This window comes from Schistosoma haematobium, chromosome 2 (genome assembly GCF_000699445.3).
Source record: "Schistosoma haematobium chromosome 2, whole genome shotgun sequence".
Lineage (NCBI taxonomy): Eukaryota > Metazoa > Platyhelminthes > Trematoda > Strigeidida > Schistosomatidae > Schistosoma > Schistosoma haematobium.
Genome location: NC_067197.1, coordinates 41,068,617 through 41,090,197, shown reverse-complemented (window position 1 = coordinate 41,090,197; position 21,581 = coordinate 41,068,617). Strand labels below are relative to the sequence as shown.

Genomic DNA, 21,581 nt, shown 5'->3' with positions numbered 1-21,581 from the left:
CGCAACATAGTATTATTATCAATGACCTTATTCATACCGACTAAATAGTAATCATATTCATTACTTCAATCGATTTTATTGCTATGATCCAATCAGATTTCTGTTCTTTCACCTAATTCAAATAATAACTGTTTTCTGATTGGTCATTTTTTACAGTTAGTTTTAGTTACGCCTATTTTATAACACAAAAAAAAAACAGTTACTAATATTTAATTAAAATCATATCATCTTGAAGAGATCTGTTGTAATCAATAATATACATCAGTTAGAATTAAAGATGGGGACATTTGGTGGACATGCATTACCTGGAAGTTTTTTTATTCTTTATGGTTTATGGTCTATTTGGCATATATTAGAGAAATTTTATCGACGAAAAAGTTATGAATTAAATAAATCGAATGAACCAACTTCTGAATATACATGTAGAATATCATATCCAATTGAAAGAAAACAACAAACTGAAAATGATATAAAGAAGTGTTTTTCTTGTTGTAAAAAATCATTTCCATTGGATTCATTAGCTAAATTAGTGCTTTGTATTATTGGAATAATAGGAGAAGTGATTACAGGATTTAGTAATGATTGGATATTTGTACATATTGGTAATGCGCAACATTCTACAATGTTCTCATTATTTGGATTAAGTGGAGCTATTGAATTGTGTATATTTTATGGGATTTTTAAAATTCCACTGTACGTAAATATTTACTACTTATTTATATTAAGTTTACATATAAATTTGAATGCTATTTATCTATTAAATGATGGGAAAGAATTTCTTAATTTAAAAATAACGTTTAATCAAACAGTTGTTCCTAATAATTTTGTCATCATGCTTTACCGTTAGTAAATCCATACTCAGTGTGTTACAATGAAACCCAATAGTTTACACCACTGACTTCAATCAGTTAGCGGTATTACATGACCATTATTTATAACCTGTCTCACGATCCTAATTAGTCGAATCTCAATGACCACAGTTTCTTATTACAACTCTAGGAATATCCCTTCAAATATCATTCATGTGTTGCTGGAGATTTATAGAAAGTTTTCATTGCACAGTCGCGTACAGGACGAACGGATATTTCCTTTTCGGGTATTTTCGAAGCGAAATTGAACAGTAGTAACCTTGACTATCTGGAAACGTAAACGCGGAGTTCAGAAAACAGATATTTGAAGTCGGTTACTCACGGACTCTTCTGAAACTCCACTTACATTGTGAGTGGGTAGAAACCCTGGAGATACTGATTATCTGAGAAACCTAAACGATAGAATGTTTCAGCTAATATATCCCATTCAAGTAATCATGATAGACTAGCCAGACCACCACATTAAGGTATTAACTACTATTAGACCTCTTAAATTTGGTTGCTAATGAGCATATGATTATCATTATTGTTATTATCAGTAATTAGTACGCGGCTTTGTAGAACATGTCGAGATATTATCTAGGCAAAGTCAGTGCATTATGTAAACTACAAAAGTTGGATAATCTGCACAAATAATCTATAGAAATGTAAACAGATCCTATGTAATATAAATCAAAATTTTAGTGAATTAAAATATATTTTTTCATCAAAAAGAGAATAATAGAAACTCAAAGAACACTGTGTGATAACTACGTCATCCTTATTTTCACTCTCATGACCCCATATAAAGTGGCGATCATGATATTTTAGGTCTCTTGGGAAGTATAATAATACCAGTTGATCGGTTATTTATTATTTAAAAGTTTACATTTTTGACGTGATCTTCATTTTATTTCATACTCCGAGAATCATTGTACTATCAAAGACTTTATTTATTTCTCAAGTTTATGATTCATTTGTCCATAAAACTGCAAATAGATCACTATCGAAGACGATCATCAGTAGGCAGGATTATCACTTAATCCGGTGCCTTTTCATGGTTTGTACGTTTTTGAGATCATTTTCATCACAGGTATGTGTATCGTAATAACTCCTAATTTTCAAAGGTTATCATATTAAGGTCAGTTCGTAATATAAATCGTGTTTAAGTTAACTAATATATTGACAAATCGCTTTGGTTAACATATACTTGGATTAGAGATACTCTTTTTTTTACGGAAATATATTCTGTCAGTCTCTTTCATATGATTATGAACCAACATTCCTCATAAAAGTTTTTTTCTCGCAGTACATTTATTGATTTGAAATTTATCAGTACTGATATTTTTCAATAATTGCTAATGTTCACTCGAATTTAACAAATGTTAAAGGTGTACTGAGTATCGATTAATTCTGAGATAGGGTCTTTTGAAGTTCTAGTGAAAATTCGTGATATTAATTGGAAGTAGTTGACAGGAAACTGTGGACCTAAGTTTCATGTTAGACAGGAGTCATCAGCAAGAAATAAGGAAACTCGTAAGAAAATTAATATTTTCTGTTGAATTTAAACTTGGGTCACTAGGCTCCCCAGTCTTAAATGACTGAGAAGACGAACTCAAGTTATCTAACATAACATAAAGCAGTAACTGTTGAGTCACTTGAACTAGTGATCATGTTACAACTTGGTCGATAGAATTTGACGAGCACTAAAGGATCACACAAATATGATTTTGGTCACTACATGATGATCATTGGTTGTTAATCGTATTTCATCGTTTCAAACAAGTTGGAAGTGAAGCAAATACTCATTGATGATATTGGACTACAAAAATTGAATAAATTCTCAAATGTAAACTTACTAGACAATCACTGAATAACTTACGTAAAAATTTAAACATCATTGGTTCGATCTCTCATGGACGCAGTGGATTCAAATCGTTTAAAAACCTTAAACTTCCTGAATTTCAATGATTATAAAGGTTGATTCCAACTCGTAATAAAAATCACTTAAGAAGTGTACTCATATTGTGATGCGTGCTACTTATATTGATGTAAGTAGTATATGACGCGAGTCAAGAACGTAATGTCTGGCAGCAGAAGACGGGGGAAGATCAAGGAAGGAAGAGCGAGAACACAATGCAATTTGTAAGAAAACACATGAACAATGAAATGTGAGACAATGGATTGATGATTACAACAGCAACAGTCCGGTTTGATATGAAGGAATAATATTTTGCATATTGACGATTTACTATATTGTTTTTCTATTTTACCAACTAACTCTGTAAATTCGTGCCAAATACATCCAGTTGTCTCCACCCGTGTTATGTTCACTACAATTTATTTATCTGTTATAATATGTTTCTTCTAAAAAATGGATATCAATAATACGGGAAGCAACTACATTAATGTAGATAATCATACTTCTTTTTGATAATCATCAAGTTGATTTCAATAAAATAATGTTTCTTAATTGAATCAAGAATAATTAAATTCTTTATATAATGATTTCTTATTCATTTAACTGAACTTATTACTCAATTACAATGAAAGTAATGATATAGAATCACGAGTACTTTAGACAGATAAATATCTGAACATTTTATTAATCGATTTTATTACCAAATAAATATATAGTTATTTTTACTGTGTAATCCATACAAACAATCTGATTAATCTATCATTTCGTTTTAAGGATTATGGAGATAAGTTTTATTTTTATAGTCGATTGATCACTGAGTGGTAATCGATCGTTATGGACTTATCTCATTTCAGATACAATTGAAGATCTGGGAGCACTGGATAGCTGTTCTATTTAAAAAAAAACGGGACTTCTCATTACTAGTTACACATAACCCAATCAGAGGTCATGGTGAACCATTAGAGCCACTGGATTGCTATTCAATCTTACAGTTGGAAGCCCAACCTTTAAGCGTTTGCCGCTAAACTTGAAGGTCCTAGGTTCTATCCTAGTCAGGGTCGTTGCTAAGTCCTAAGCTACTACAAAACAGCTATTCAGTGCCCCAGGATTTCTACTGTTGCTCAAAACAAGATCAATCTGTAACAAAAACAACCTAAAAGCTTAACCAATCTCCACAAAATAATGATAGAATATGATAATGTTGGTACTGCACACTGAAAAGCCAGTGTAAAATAGTGTTTGTGAACTTGTTTTCTTTCTAACACTAATATCATTTTTACCGCTTTCCCCCCTTTGTTTTTTTTACGTTTTAGTCAATCAGAATATCTTTTTCATGGAATAGCACTATGGGGAGAACTATTTCTATTCCTATTTCATTTACACCATAGAAATCCACTAGATGTTTACCTACATCTATTATTAACTGGTATGATTATATTAGGGATTCTAGTGTCAGTTGTTGAATTATTAAATCCACACGAACCTATTTATGGTTTAATACGTAGTTGGACTTATCTTATGCAAGGCACATGGTTTTGGCAAGTGAGTTCCATCAATATCTTCTGGCGTTATTTTATTTCTTTACGTTATTACGACTTTCTACGTCTTGACTACTAAAATTTTGTTCGTTAAAGTTTATACTATCTGATTGTTTGCGTTAAGAACTAGGATTGATCAGTCTCGTCTGACATATGTTCGTTCTGATTAAAGTACCTGAATTCTGCCATTTAGTCTCAAGTTATAGTCGAGTTGGATTGTGGTTAACAGTGGAATATATGACGAACGTTTCGTTACATTTGGAACCCAATAGCTACATGTACCTGTCACATTTCAATGTTGACGTACACGATAAGATCCTCACCCAGTATCTTTCGTTTCGAATTACAACACACTATCCATTGAACTATTGAGTCTAGATAGCCTCTCATTTGTTCAAAACATATAAATTTTATTGCTAAAGATCCTAGATAGCTTTCATACTTACGACGTTTAAGAAAATAATTTGCGAGTGAAAAAGTTTAGCAGTTTTTTAATTGAGGATGATAATACAACATCGAAATGACCAGTTGTGAATCAATCAGAAGATAGCTTTTCTAAATGATTAATTTGTGGAAAATAAACAATAATATTACGATAGTCAAGCAAATTTTACTGAAGTAGTGAAACTTTGGAAGCCTCTCTCCTACAGTCTGTTCTATCTGTAAATCAAGAAAATCGTCACATATAAATTCGTTCATAATAATTTAAATTATCCGTCTTTGCCAACAGATTTTTAGCAGTTCTCACAATGATCCTGGTTAGTCTTAAAGATTTAGGGTTGGATATATAGGGTGAGGATTAAAAGTTTAGAGTTTAGGATTAAGTATTTAGGGTGAGGGTTTAGTCTGGAAATTACGGGTTTACGGTTGTGCTTTAAGTCAGGATTAAGGGTTTAAGATGAGAATTTAGTGACAGAGTTGATTGGCATGTTATATACAGTCTACATGGGAATAAGTGAACGTTTAATGCGTTTGGTACTATCCTCTTTACTCTATTATATAATAAAACAGTTCTTCCTTAACACTTACACATATTAAACACTGAACAATAATAGTTCTACTTCTCGCTTCATAAGATATAAGATAAAGGTTGGTTGTTTTTCAATTCAGCTATATAAATTCAGGCGTTTTCTGGATTCTGAATGGATCATCCACATGCTAAACTTTTAGCCTGTTAGTTTTCATGTAACTTAGTAAACAATTAACAGTGAGACTATAATTTATGGACGACCTTTGAGAGACGCTAAAGTAATTTCGGGAATATAGCCCTACTTATTAGGCCTATATGATGGTTATAAAGTAGTATGGAGAGTAAGGATTATGATTTACAGTTGATGGTTGGGGTTAGGAATTAGATTTAGGGTTTTCATCACGAACTGACATCAGTTATAATCCCAAAACTCTATTTAATCAAATGGATGAGTGAATTTCGCTCCAAAATTCGAGACCTTTTATTTTATACTTGATTGGTTCGTTCATAAATTATAGTCTCGCCTAATTAACTTATCAGTGTTACATCACGGAAAATCCTATCTAACATCATTTCTGAGACTTTTCAATCTATGGAATTGTGAACATTTATTAAAGCATTATAAGATACAACTGATAAGTCACCACAAGTTTATTCCTTGACCTTTGTGATCTTTATAGTCACTTGTTCCATTCATTCTGTGATTCCTAGTAGAGAATAATGTATATGAATTGCAACTAGGGCATGAATGCAATTATTCATCTCCACTGTTATTCCCAACAGGATTCAGTTGTCAATCTTTGATTTGAAAGATCAGCTTATTTCTTATCCGGTTATTGAATTAAAGTGTTAGATTAGTAGATAGTAACAAAATCTAAACGTGAATACTATCCACCAATGACTCACTATTACCCTGAATATAAGTTTTTATTTAATATAATAACTGTTGAAAAATCCCTTACTATTAATGAATTACAGTTAAATATCCATAATCATCTCAATTAGATCTACACCACAAAAGACCTAGTTTACTACAAATTGTAATTTCTCATTGACGATATGTTTTGATCTCCTATTTGATGTATATAATTATGTCAGTTTTTACATTTCAATAATAGAAAGTACATGGGACAATTTTTCTCATATTGTAATTAAGATTTTGAGACAATAATTTTACAACTGTTCATTAACGTTAGCTTGTACCGTAATAATGAGTAGTAATTAGTATGATTGACGTAAAATAAAAATGTAATATTGTCTACACACTGATGCTTAACCTGTGTTCTTCTATAAATATATATATATATATATATATTGATCCTCGTTGGAACTGTTTGCCTAATTTCAAAACCAACTTAACAAACAACTCATTCATAATACTAATTTAGAACTTGATGTATTAAGTTCATGTTTCATTTCAAGATTTGCATGTTCATTGTATAAAATATAATTCTGTATAATCGAATAAATTTCTCATTCAAATATGAATAACCTGTTATTTTATTAACAGTTATTTTTGTTAATGATAAATAATGTTACCTTGGTGACTTTGATTAAGCAATATTGATTAATTGATTAGTACAGCACACTGTTGTGATGCAAATCTACGGTAGCATTTTATTTTAGAACATGATTATAAACTTTCAGTTTCGCGCGTATATTTGTGTTGTTAATTTGACAGAACAGAATTAATGTCTCTTTGTAGTTTACATTAGATAATGATTTTATTTGGGTAATCAGCGGAAACCAAGAAGCTGTTGAGAGCTTTCCCCTCCTAGTATGAGATTATTTGACAATGCAATCAACTATCCCTTCATTACTGATATCCGCCTCCCAACTCGATATAATTAAGCTTTACTGGCTACGATCATTGATTCGATGACTGATGAAGTCGTGGATGAGCACTGATAAAACTTCCCATAATAGAATGAAATTGCTGCCCAGTGATTCTTAGTTCCCAATAGTTATCGAACTAAAATCTGTCCTTCATGTAAGCTAAAAACTGGAAGATTTTCTTGAATCCTCTATGTCCATAATATTCAGTTTCCGTTTTCGTGAACGCTAATCATACTAACTTCTCGATGATTTTTGTTTTTACACTCTCAATATTTGGACTAGCAAACCTTACTATATTTAGCTCATTAGCTGATTAAACATAAAACGCTTTGGATAACAGGTATTTCAGAAAAGCATAAACACTTAGATGATTATTTCTGAATAAGATAAAGTGCGCTTTCTGGATTTCAGTAAATTCTGTTGCAATATGGTGTTTAGGTTATCACATTCTTAAAAGCCAATTATATCGAATAGATGGCTCCTTACATACACCATACTTCTTTTATTCTTAGTATGATTATAGATTCTGTCTTTATATTCCATTTATTGTGCCTCAATTCAGGCAATCGATTTTAGTACAAGAGCATAAGTTCGTTTATTTATGACATTGTATACCAGGAACTGATAAACTTGATACGTAACGATTTTAGATTCCTTTGCTTACTGACGATTTTCGAAAAGTTTAAACCTCTAACATGTCCACTGTCGAGCAACTGGAGATCAATTGCGTTATTGGAAAGCATCTGCCCGTTAAGTTCCAGCTTTTATGGAATATGTTCGGACATCCGGAAACAAACCTCCCCTTATGTTCTTCCAATATATGTGATTCCTACATATAAGCTGATAAACAATTGGAGGTAATATAAGTTGGATAATTGTCCACATTTGATTGTCGCAGTGATCATTTGGTTTGGTCTGAATCACCGAAAATATTCCACAAAAGCTGGGATCTAACGGACAGATGCTTTTCAATAACGCTATTGATCGTCAGTTGCTTGACAGTGAGCATGATGTTAAAGTTTCAAAATTTTTAAAGATCATCAGTAAGCAAAGGAATTCAAAACTGTTACGCTTTATTGAAGCTGTTACAATAAAAAGATTCAAACCGAATTCATGTATTCAAAAAGAAACATTTAGCTATCTTATTTTCCCCTAGTGACATTTTCTGTGAGATTATTACGTAGGGGGTTTTCCTATAGAATTCCTAGTATCTCTATCCATACTTTTGAGCTTTACTCAACTAGCCTATATTACATAATCTATTTTCTGTTTTTATTGAAGTTTCTAAATCGGAAAAAACTGTTTTTAGATTTTTTAAGAAACTGACTAAGTGGTTAAATATTTTAATTTATATACCATTCCACATGTTTCAAAATGTGTGGTGACTAGTATATTCTTAGGTTACAAAAAGCGAAAATAACTATATTTAACCCAAGCATCAATCACTAAAGTCACTAACGAATGGTCTGTATTATACAGGCTTCATTACTGATATTTAATATGCTAGGAATCAACGAATTAAAGCTTTCAGTGTTCACAATTCAAAGTTATTCAGCAGTTCACATACAACAGAATAGATCAAAGTGATTTAATATCCCTTGAAAACTACTGATAATTCGGATAGAAATGATGAATAAGTTATGACGGGATAAGGGATATATTTTGTTTGGCAAACTGAATATATCGGGCAATTAGTTTAAGGATTCACAATGATTGATATAACTGAGATAATTTTTGCAAATGCTGCGTTATTTGTTCACGTTGACAGAATAAAGGTTCAAGGAAGTTTTTCATTCATTGTGTTTATTTCTCTGGAGAATTGCATTATGTCTGAGTTATAGCTAAATTATAAGTCTTCCATTTTTAATTAAATGAAAGGAATTATAATCAGTAAACAAATTAACTTTATAAAATGGTTTGATCTAGTTTGCATGTGTTGTAGATCCAACATTTTACTGAATCATTATTCAACATGTATACGTTTGTTTGTCAATCGGTTCATTATCAGACAATCCTTCAAAATCTTGAAATTTCCCCATGTAATTTTTTTTTAGTACAATTGAATAGTGTGTTGTAGTGGAATTCAAAATGTGTTTCATCTCATATCAAAACAATCAGAATAGGATACACTATTATCAAAAGAGACTGATCAATTTGTGTTAGTAACATAAATAATAAATAAATACAACATTTTACAATCAAAATGTTTTTAAGCAAATCAATCACTCAAATTTGTACATGAATGAGGACATTTCTATCGAGGTTAGAAGAATAACGTAAGCTATATCCATTATTTAGTTTATGTAGATGTCTTACAATGAAATTTTAACTGTGCATAGCTATTTTTTATTCATTCTAATTTGAACTCTATACTCACTAATCTTTTAAAGATTTTATCTTTAAAGAGAACAATAAAAGATGTAGAATAAATGAACATGGTTGCTAGTCAATAATGTGTTTATGTAGTGCGTGTGTATATGTGTACATGTGAAATAAACTACTCAAATATTATTGATTGATTAGTATTTATTGAAATATAAATGTTCAGACAACAGATTGAACTCATTTGGGGTTAGGAGTAAAACAGAAGTCGTTAACCGTTGTATTACAATGATTATTGAATACAGTCGGTGAATTGTTAAGAGCTTGCCAAGAGACCTAAATGTCCTGGGTTGTGAACGTGTACCTCTAAAGAGTCCCATACTAGGAAGAAATAGATATCTAGTCCTCTTGCGTTTTCAGTGGAACCGTAATTAAGACCAATCTACCACGAGTCGTACTTTAATTCGATTTTGGAATTAATGGTAATTGGATTTATCAAAATTTCATTACTTATGTTACAAAATTTTCGTAAAGGCGGAAAATATTCTAAGTGAATTTTACTTTGATTGACTAATGGTTTTAAGAAACATTGAAAAAAACTTCCTAATTAAATTAGGGGGGAATAGGTGGAGAAATCTCATCTTTAAGGATGAAAATTTCTATGAAGACTGTTCAGTCTGAAAACAATTGGGATTATGAACTGGCTTTAGGTTGACAGCCACTAGTAGTTAGAAATATAGAAAAACGATTTTTCGGACTACTTTGGTACTCCTCACGAGTGTATACCAATGGTCTGCCTCCCTTTCCCATGAATATAACCCAAACCTCCCAGTACTCAGCTAAATATCGTTTTCTAAACATAATGTTTATAACACTTTCCAAATTTCTCACTAGATAACTAATTTACAGAAAGTGGAAAGATATATATAAATTCTGTAAATCATTGTTGTTATTTTATTATCACTGTAGGTTGGAGCTATTCTATATCCTAAAACATCATGGATGCCAGAATGGGATCAGCAAGCTAAACAGAGTATACCGGCAGCTGCAAATTTATTCGCCTATCATATGTTGGGAAATTCCGTTGCAATCATTCTAATCGCTATACCAGTTATGATTCGTACAAAAGCTAGTTTGATGAGTGATGAAACAATGAGAACACGTTTATCAAGAAGAGAATATCGTCAACAACCCCAGGAACATCAACAAAATTTCACGATTGACAACAATTCAGAAGAAATAGAATTATGGAATTATAATCATAGTACTACAGGGATTAACGAAGTTAAGCAAAGTGACAGAACCTGTGTTTAATGAATAAACCATAAGGCACTTGTCATTACATCATTAAGCCATTATGTTGATGCCAAGTAGATTGAACTGGTAATACGTTGAAGCAATATGAAATTTAATCAAGTTTCATAATATAAAACTATTCCTTCATCTTTCTTTTTTTAATTTTGTAACCTCATCTTCATTTCTTGTTTTGATCGTCTAACCTTAATTCAAACGTATGACTGACCCTCCTCGCTATTTGTCTCTATCTTAGAGATGGGCAAACCATTTTATTAAGAGGCTGTATGAGCCTATGTACTGTATCAAACATGTGGTGAAAAAAACCCGGCAATCTTTTCAGTTGGAATAATAACTTGAATTATTCATTGGAAAACTATGATTTACTTGCTCAGTCATCATCGTAGACGACACTATATAGCTTGAAAGATGAATGCAACTGAACATGACTTAAATAGTATTATTTTTGTCTGTTGTAATGCGTAAAATGGGACCTGGATTAGCGTCTGTTGGTTGAGACAATTTGAAATTTTATTTATGAATAGGTGAGTTCAGAAGAATAAATCAACTCCATAAACAGAATATTCTACTGACAAAATATTGTCAGATATGAAATGTATTCACTGTCAGAGATGAACAGGATTCAATAAATGGATTATTTTTGACGAATTTCTAAGTTTTTATCAACCTGAAGGTGTACTGATCATATATGAATATCACAATCAGTTACCCAAATATCCAAAGAAATTGGAAAACTCAATAGGCTGAACTGGGATACAAAAACTTTTTAAGTCTGCATAACGACGCGAAAATTAGAAACTTGAGCGCTGAAAACTTGTGACCATATTCTGAATAACTTAAACTGAAAATGCTTATATGCTTATTGTTAAGAAATAAACAGTGTATTTTCTCAAATGACTTGAACCTTATATTTTGTTTTCTTTTAGTTGGTCTTGACAAACCAATAGTGAAGAAACATATTCACTTTATTGTCAAATCCAATATAAATGGAATGAATTAATCACTTGCTTTCGGTATAAAGGTTAGAGTTGACTGACTGAAACATTCTCAATACCTAGTATGTATTTCATTTGATTCTTTAAATATGATTGTACTGTAGTGACCTACTTTTATCAAGATGACGCGATTGGTGCAATGGAAACAATTATTATTATAACCAATTGTACCAGGTATTGTTTTACCGTACTTGTTTGTTTAACTGTATCGAAATACATACATTCTCCCGTGGATTGTGACCCTGAAGGAATTCCCGGTTACGTTCAGTAACCACACTTGTACTTCTTTGGCACGATCTCGGTATTCTTTGGATACCACGAGATAGCTAACGAATATATCTCGACTGCAGCCATCAACTGCCTTCTGACATTTGGCTTACGGGGGACCTTATCGGTTAACTGGCACGTAGTCTTCCTGTAGTGGTGATCATAGTCAACTATATTAGTAATCTGATGAGGTTTTACAAAAAAGTGTAGGATTTTCGTTTATAAATTCAATGTTTTAGCGTTCACCTTCAGGCTGGAGTGTTAACATTTAAATACTTCATGTTAACATGCATGAGTATGTGGACCATTAAGGAGATTAAAATTATCGTAGATTAATATGATAATTAGAAGCATTTGAACTAATGAGCTGAAAATTCCCGAAGTAGTGCAGTTTGAGAAAGGTAGAAGTAGATGAGCACAAATGAAAGTATTATATTTGAAATTCGTGATCAGAGTGAAATCAAGTTCAAAGGAATCACCAGTTGATACAAATACCACAACCACCTTAGCTTAAATCGGAATTCGATTTCCATAAATCTACTGTATGTCTTCTCAGGTCCATCATATGTTTGTCCGACTGTACATATAATATAGCGAAATAGAACTAATCCCAATAAGTCTAGAACACCAACAGGACACAATAGAAAAATTCAAATTCGAAGTAAGCAGTATGAGATTACATTGTATTGTAATTATAGGTTTGAATGAAAAATAAAATATTGAGCTATACAGTAAATGTATTAGTTATTCACCATAACTGCCACATGTTGGTTGTGTCTATGTGCCTATAATGTGATCTGGATTTGTTTGCGAATATGTTAAATCTCAGTTGTTCAGCATTCTGATCCCCATTTTCTTCATCTGTCTGAAATTCGTTATGTAAACATAAATATAAATATATATATGCTTTGAACTGATTGACCACTTAAATCATGAATCTTTGCCATCTGACTACCTATTCTTTGAATTATAATTCCCCTTAGATGGTTGGTAACTCCGTCTGGAGTCCCCACGGAGGCTACTGCCGGTCCCAAGCCGAGATAAAGGAGGAGGGTCGGGCATGGGGTTAGCTACCCTATCGCGTAGAAAACTAACTCGTTAAAAAACGTTACCCATAAAAAATTATTCAAACCACTTAAACTCTGCTTGGGAGTGTAGTGACTCACATTTATCACGAGAACACGACTGGTTTAATAAAAACAATTATTATTATAACCAACTGTACCAGTGTCTGTTTTAACGTGCTTTTGTTTGACTGTGCTAATGACAGCTATTTTGTGCTTCCATTCTTGTACTTACACTTTGATTGTAACTTCGCGCGAATTCGGTTACCTTCTGTAACCAAGCTTGTATCCTGGCACGATCTCGGTATCCTTTCGATGCCACGAGATCGCCAGCAAATAAACCTCGACTTGGTCCATTAATTGCCTTCTGATATTTGGCTTCTCGGGGATTTTATGGAGTCATTTGGAACGAGCTTCTTACGCCTTCTGATCTATTTGGCATGTGTTTCTTGGTAGCGGTGTTCATAGTTAATCTCAACTCGACACCACGCTACAATTGGTGAGCCGTATTTTGGAACACGCCTCAACATCTGGTCAAATCTTCCAAAGAAGCCAATTCGGTGAGTCTATGATTTATCTATCCACATCTGTCGTGTATTTTCATATTTAATATATAATATACTCGACATGACGGATAACGATAAGAATAGTATTAATATAATAGACTCATATGTATGTGTACCGAATCCTTGTCACTTTTTATTCGCGTGACGATGAATTCCACGCTTTATTCGAGAAATGTTACCCTATTAACGATTCTCCTCGCTGACCCGGCTGCTTGGTACGGAATGCATACGCATAAGCATATCCGTCTACCACCCAGCACCAAATGGTTAAGTTGAACGGTTTCACTGCCAACTTAAAAGAGTTCTACGAGCACACGAAAACGGCAACTGGCACGAAACCTTACCGCTCGTTATTTTAGGGGTGAGAACGAGCTTAAAGGCAGATATCCAATGTTCCGCCACTGAACTTGTATACGGCACGACATTGCGTCTGCCTGGAGAATTCACACCACGGAGCAGACCTAATTTCGGTAAATCAGACTACGTCCATCGACTGTCTACATTTATGCGAACGCTGTCTCCGGTGTCAACTCGAATACAACATCGACAGGTCGCTCTCTCTCGAGAGTTATCTACCTGTTCACATGTTTTTGTACGAGTAGACTCGGTACGCAAACCTTGGCAACAACCTTACGAAGGCCCTTTTCACGTGATCGCTCGTCACGAAAAGACCTTCAAGGTTGATCGATATGGACGCGTCGAGATCGTCAGCATTGATCGTCTCAAACCAGCACACGTCGATGACAGTGCCCTATCTGACACCCTGAGATTCAATGCTAGACCTATCAAACCTAGCGGGATCCTTAAATCTCCTTCAGGTCCCACGCTAGATACATCTGAGACCTCATTCTCACGTCCCGGTCAACAGCACGCGTCGTCTGCACCGTCTACGGACGAGACGATAGTCTCACGTCCAGATCAGCAGACCACGCCGCCTGACCTCGGATGAGATTGCAGGCTCACGAGATACGAACGAGACTGCTGTCTCACGTTCCGGTCGCCGAGTACGGTTACCCGTACGCTTCCGCGACTAATAGCACAGTGAACAACCGATACGGTGTAGGGATATTCCTGTACTACACGCATGCTACACTCTTCTTTTTTGATTTTCTTTTTGTTTCCTGAGCCCACGCCTTCGACCATTTCCGTTTGGTTCCGTCGACTTCAGTCAACTTTGGCGAAAGCTGGCCTGATCACCCACGCTCTTGTCAACGTATTCAGTCGATATATTGGTTTCGAATGCTTGGCATACGCTTGGTCTCGAACTTGGTCGTTATGGTCGCTTCTGGTCTTTTGGCTCAACGTGGATTCGTCCCACGTCTGCAGCGTTTCTGGTCCGCATTCCCTACGAACGCAATCTTCAGATTCTGGATACAAACCACTCTGGTAGCATGCCAACTCAAGCAATAAATACAACACATCGCTCCTGGTACCGTTCTCCGAAAACGACCTTCGTTGGCAACTCGACGATCAACGATCGCTTTCCTGTTCGCCAATTCTTCCGTCCTACAATCGCTCGTCAGCCGATCAGTCCCACGATTCAAACCGCTATTTGTCGAAAGTGTAAATCCTTTCTAGCGGGGGTCTCCTGTAGTGACTCACATTTATCACGAGAACACGACTGGTTTAATAAAAACAATTATTATTATAACCAACTGTACCAGTGTCTGTTTTAACGTGCTTTTGTTTGACTGTGCTAATGACAGCTATTTTGTGCTTCCATTCTTGTACTTACACTTTGATTGTAACTTCGCGCGAATTCGGTTACCTTCTGTAACCAAGCTTGTATCCTGGCACGATCTCGGTATCCTTTCGATGCCACGAGATCGCCAGCAAATAAACCTCGACTTGGTCCATTAATTGCCTTCTGATATTTGGCTTCTCGGGGATTTTATGGAGTCATTTGGAACGAGCTTCTTACGCCTTCTGATCTATTTGGCACGTGTTTCTTGGTAGCGGTGTTCATAGTTAATCTCAACTCGACGCCTCGCTACAGGAGTCAGAAGGTCTTCATTAATAAGGGTTATGACGCCTCATGATGAAGGTCGAGTTCCTTCGGAAGTCACAAGGCCGATGCCCCTTCTGACAACCACAGCAACCATTTATTTAGGTACACGGAACGCTCGTACAATGTGGGAGACTGAGAGAGTCTTCCGAATTGCTTCAGAAATGAGGAGATACAACCTGTAGGTGCTTGGGACCAGTGAAGCACATTGCACGCAAGTTGGACAACAACGACTAACTTCGGAAGAACTTCTGTTATACTCCGGCCATGAAGAAGAAAATGCCCCACATACACAAGGAGTTGCATTGATGCTGTCCAAATAAGCACAAAATGCACATATAGGATGGGAATCTCGTGGACCAAGGATCATCAAAGCCTCCTTCAAAACAAAGAAAGAGGGCATTACAATGAACGTCATCCAATGCTTTAAGCCTACTAATGACTACAATGAAGACGTTGAAGATCAATTCTACGATAGGCTGCAGTCAATCGTCGAGAAGTGCCCAACAAAGGACCTGACCATTCTGATGGGAGATTTCAACGCCAAGGTTGGAACGGACAACACTGGATATGAAGACATAATGGGACGACACGGGCTGGGAGAAAGGAACGAAAGTGGTGAGAGATTTGCGAATCTATGTGCCTTCAATAAACTGGCCATAGGCGGCACTGTATTCCCACATGGACTTCACCGAATTACACTACACAGAACCCAGTCGACCGTATCTGTATCAACAAAAAGTTCAGGACGGCGATGGAGGATGTGAGAACCAATAGAAGAGCTGATACAGTATCGGATCATCATCTGCTAGTCGCCAAGATGAAATTGAAACTCAAGAAGCACTGGACAACGGAGGGACAACATCACGAAAGTTTATTACGACTTGTCTTCGGGATACTGACAAACTCAACAAATTCAAGATAGTCCTCAGCAACAGATTCCAGGCCTTTCATGATCTACTCAATCGAGAGGGAACTACTATGGAGAGCAACTGGAAGATGATCAAAGAGGCGATCACTTCAAAATGTCATGAGGTCCTGGGCCCCAAGAAGCACCATCACAAGGAATGGATCACTGTTGATACACTGGATAAGATTCAAGAAAGGAGGAACAAGAAGGCAGCAATCAATACCAGTCGAACAAGAGCAGAAAAAGCCAAGGCACAAGCTGAATACACAGAAGTAAACGAGTAAGTGAAGAGGAGCACCAGAACTGACAAACGTAAATATGTAGAGAATTTAGCAATGACGGCGGAAAAGACTTCAAGAGAAGGAAACGTGAGATAATTGTATGACACAACAAAGAAACTCGCTGGAAATTATCGTAAACCAGAACGACCAGTGAAAAGCAAGGAGGGCGAAGTAATCACCAACATCGAGGAACAGCGAAACAGGTGGGTAGAAAACGTCAAAGAACTCGTGAATCGACCAGCCCCATTGAACCCACCCAACATCGAAGCGGCACCCACGGACCCCCCAATCGATGTAGGCCCACCAACAATTGAAGAGATCAGCATGGTCACCAGACAAATCAAGAGCAGCAAAGCAGCAGGACCAGATAACATTCCAGCAGAGGCATTGAAAGTAGACGTAGCGGTAACTGCAAAGATATGTAGTGGCATTGGACCATGACCACACAATCCTCAAAGCTGAACACGAGACTACTCGGAAAATAGATATTCAATATTTAACGCGGAGAAATACCTAATGATGGAGAAGGCGGGAACAAGGAGTTGAATTAATTGAAGTTGATCGAATGGTATGGCTGGGCCTTGCAGGCGTGGTCCTTGTTGAATGTTATCTAATATCTTTTGTTCATATTAAATGTATTGTTCTATCTCTAGCCTAGGCTTGTTCTCCGTCATGTTTTGGTAATTGTTACGATGCAGTGAGTTGATATAGACGATGACGCAACATCCACGTAAGATCCTATAGATTAGGCAGTTATATCATGACAAATCTACGATTTTAGGATTAGATCTATTACTAGAGCAGTACTAATATCAAAGTGGACCATAATTCTACAGATACTCCACATTCTCTTCATTAAGATTTGGGATAAGGAACAAGTACCAACAGACTGCAAAGAAGGATTTCTGGTCAAAATACCAAAGAAAGACGATCTCAGTAAGTGTGATAACTACAGGGGCGTCACTCTTCTCTAAATATCAGGAAACGTCTTAAACAGGGTATTGTTAAAAAGAATGAAGGACTCCGTAGACGCCCAAATTCGAAACCGACAGGCAGAATTCCATAAGGATAGATCCTGTACAAACCAAATAGCAACTCTACGGATCATTGTGGAACAATCAATTGAATGGAATTCATCACTCCACATCAACTTCATTGACTACGAAAAAGCATTTGATAGCGTGGACAGAACAACACTATGGAAACTTCTTCGACACTACGGCGTGCCTCAGAAGATAGTCAATATCATACAGAGTTCATGTGATGGATTAAACTGCAAAATCGTACATGGAGGACAGTTGACAAAGTCGTTCGAAGTGAAGACCGGTGTTAGGCAAGGTTGCCTACTCTCACCCTTTCTCTTTCTCCTGGTGATCGACTGGATCATGAAGACGTCAACGTCTGAAGGATAGCACGGGATACAATGGACATCTAGGATGCAGTTGGACGATCTGGACTTCGCAGATGATCTGGCCCTTCTATCCCAAACGCAACGACAAATGCAGGAGAAGACGACCAGTGTGGCAGCAGCCTCAGCAGCAGTAGGTCTCAATATACACAAAGGGAAAAGCAGGATTCTCCGATACAACACAGAATGCACCAATCCAATCACAATTGACGGAGAAGATTTGGAAGATGTAAAAACCTTTGGTGAACACGTTGGATCTGATTCATATGTGAAGGCGTGAATCGGCAAAGCTAGAGCAGCATATTTACAACTGAAGAACATCTGGAACTCAAAACAATCGGCAACCAACATCAAGGTCAGAAATTTTAATATAACTGTCAAGAGAGTTCTACTGTATGGGGTGGAAACCAAAGGGTTTGACACCTGAGAATCAATAAAATATTCCCGACAAAACGGGATCAAATATCTATCTGCAGGGATTTCAGCAATCTTCCCAGGCAGACAGTCAAAAGGTTAACAGCCACACACTGAATCACGCCGTGACTTTGAGCTTAGTCACAAACGACCTTACTGTCAATAACCCGTCAACATGCAATAGAAAATCAGGTAACAAGGGACAAGTCTCTAATCAAAATCAAGTAATAAAAGTTCAGACGAGGAAGACTGAAGAACAAATGGCGTGGTTAAACGAGATCTGAACAAAGGTTAAAATACACGACAGGGAGAAGAAATAAATAAATGACAGTACTGTCCAACAAAAATGCTGCGGAGGGGTTTTCATCATTCTCTTTCCGTTACAAATTTGACAGAACTAGAAAGAAAAGACCAGGACAGAGTGAGTTGGAGAATGTTGGCTGGCGGCCTATGCTCCATTGGGAGTAACAGGTGTGAGTAAGTAAGTGAGATGCTTAATAGTCATTTCACCATCAAAACTGCACTTTCGATGATATTTTGTTTACTAAGTGAATTCAAAGTACGGGAGTTTTAAAGAGTTGAGCTGAACTACCATGAGTTCTCGGACGTTCTACAATATGATATTGATTTCAACAGTGTGATAGCACTTGTTCAAGTCCAAAAGACATTTTCCGCTAAACCTTCAGGCTGATGATGTCTTGGAGCTGTAAATAGATTAGGGCATCCAATATCATTGATCCAACTGTTAAACTCTTTCCATGAAATGGGTGTAGTGACTCACTTTTATCACGAGAACACGATTGGTTTAATGAAGACAATTATTATTATTATAACCAATTGTGTCTGTGCTTGTTTAATGTGCTCTTTGTTTAACTGTGCTAATGGCAGCTATATTATGCTTCCATTATTATTCACACACTTTGATTGTGACTTCGTGCGAATTCGGTTACGTTCTGTAACCAAGCTTGTATCCTGGCACGATCTCGGTATCCTTTCGATACCACGAGATCACCAGCAAATATATCTCGACTTGGTCCATTAACTGCCTTCCGATATTTGGCTTCTCGGGGATTTTATGGATTTATTTGGCACGTGTTTTTTGGTAGCGGTGTTCATAGTTAATCTCAACTCGACGCCACGCTACATGGGTTCCATTATCGGCTACTGATATTTTTGTGGCCAGTAGCTAAACATGAAGGCTTTGTTGGAGCAAAACAGTTTGGAATATGTAATTCGTAGGGTAGTTTTTAAAAATTAGACCTTCTAACGTCCATGCTGTCAATGATGTATGTGTTGTTCTAAAGTGCTTATTGAATTATTGTTCACGTCATGGTTTTATTATTACTGTCTTTTTCGTTATTGCTGTGGAAATTTTGTTTTCTTTCTTAACTGCTTGCGTAAATTTCACAGAGTTTGCTGGGTATCTATACGCGTAAAAAGCAAAGAATCATAGTTTTTATGAACTAAAATTATCTACTGGTGACTGCCTAACTTTATGTACGGAAACTCCATCTAAGCGCCCTAGATGCATGACGGAATTAGTAGTTCGCACTTGCCTTTGCACAGACTGCCATTGATTCTGTGCATAGGGCCTGTGGAATAAGCTATACGATTTTTTCATGCATCTGAGCCAAGTGTGTGCATGAAGAACTACTTCGTGTACGTATCAGTACAGTGAAGAATGGTAAACAGTTAACCAAGTTATCACGAATCCCTACTCTTACCTGGCTCTGTATGCTAGTCAGGTTTGAAGTTGGTATGATCACGACGTAAGATTGTATTGGATAAGTCAGTTACATTATGACGAGCCAACTATGCTACATTGAACATATCAGTCAAGTTGTCTAAATGGGTCAGTCAATACACATTCAAGAACGAAATTCATGACATTAAAGACATTTATCGAGATATTTTAATATTATAAATCCCGAGGTCTGTATTGCTATCATTAGTATCACTTTTTATGACTTACAGCCCGATTTTTCATACAGTATGAATATCTAATATACGAATAGTAGGTAAATTCAAACTCAGAATGACAGACACAGAGAGTCATGCGATCACGAAAGACCGCACTACGAAATTCAGATAAGTTCATTATCATTGTACACATTTAATTGATTTATTTATTTGAACATATTGGTACAAGGGAACACCAAATACATACGTACCACACAGCAACAATGAGGTTGTATAGAGATAGATAATGTAAAGCGCCTATAAGGAAAAGGCGAACAACAGCAAATAAAATTAAATTATCAGAAACAAATAATGATGAATTTAATATTTGTAGGAAGCAATTTCCTACAGATTCAACTTTAAGCTAATCCCTAGACTGTCGAATACAAAGTCTTGGTTCAGCCAAAGTCAGAACAAGTAAGCAACTTGGCTCGATAAACTTTATGTGTTTCTAAAACGTAAATTCACACTGTTAGTGTACAAAACAAAAGTACAGTCTATAAACACAGGGAAAAACGGAGGCATTAATAACGTACCGAACAGTAGCTAGAGAGTTGGAAAAATGAGTCAACAAGGCAAATATTGTTTTATAATAAACATCGAATTGTGATTGGTGAATAAATGAGACACGGTCATACAAAGTCAAGAAAAGTTAGTGTGGTGGTGGGCGTTTCACTTTACTATTGGTGGGTTCGTTTATCGATCACAGTTTACACTCCCTCCGAAACGCGCACCACGTCCATTGTCCAGGGTCTTCGTCCCCGCCAAACAACCGGCTCCTTTTGTAGATATAAGCTTCGTACGTTCCGAACGATTTCTTCGCTTGCGGCTCACAATTTTGCCGTACGAACTCGTCCGTCAGGGCCATAGCTTACTTGTTCGACAATAGCCTTATGCCAGAGACCTCTACTCGTTTCGACGTTACTAACAGGAACAAGGTCTCCCGGTTGTAAGTTCTCATGT

At 36.0% G+C, this 21,581-nt stretch overlaps 1 protein-coding gene across 1 annotated transcript; it reads left to right on the top strand.

The window, feature by feature from the left end:
• Nucleotides 1–207: 207 nt before the first annotated feature.
• On the top strand, nucleotides 208–15,600 carry TMEM45B_1 (Transmembrane protein 45B). Its single transcript, XM_051208125.1, has 3 exons — nucleotides 208–693; nucleotides 4,083–4,311; nucleotides 10,405–15,600. Exons 1-3 carry the CDS (start codon nucleotides 278–280, stop codon nucleotides 10,747–10,749), a joined length of 990 nt encoding a protein of 329 aa, XP_051068409.1. The 5' UTR covers nucleotides 208–277; the 3' UTR covers nucleotides 10,750–15,600.
• Nucleotides 15,601–21,581: the final 5,981 nt, after the last annotated feature.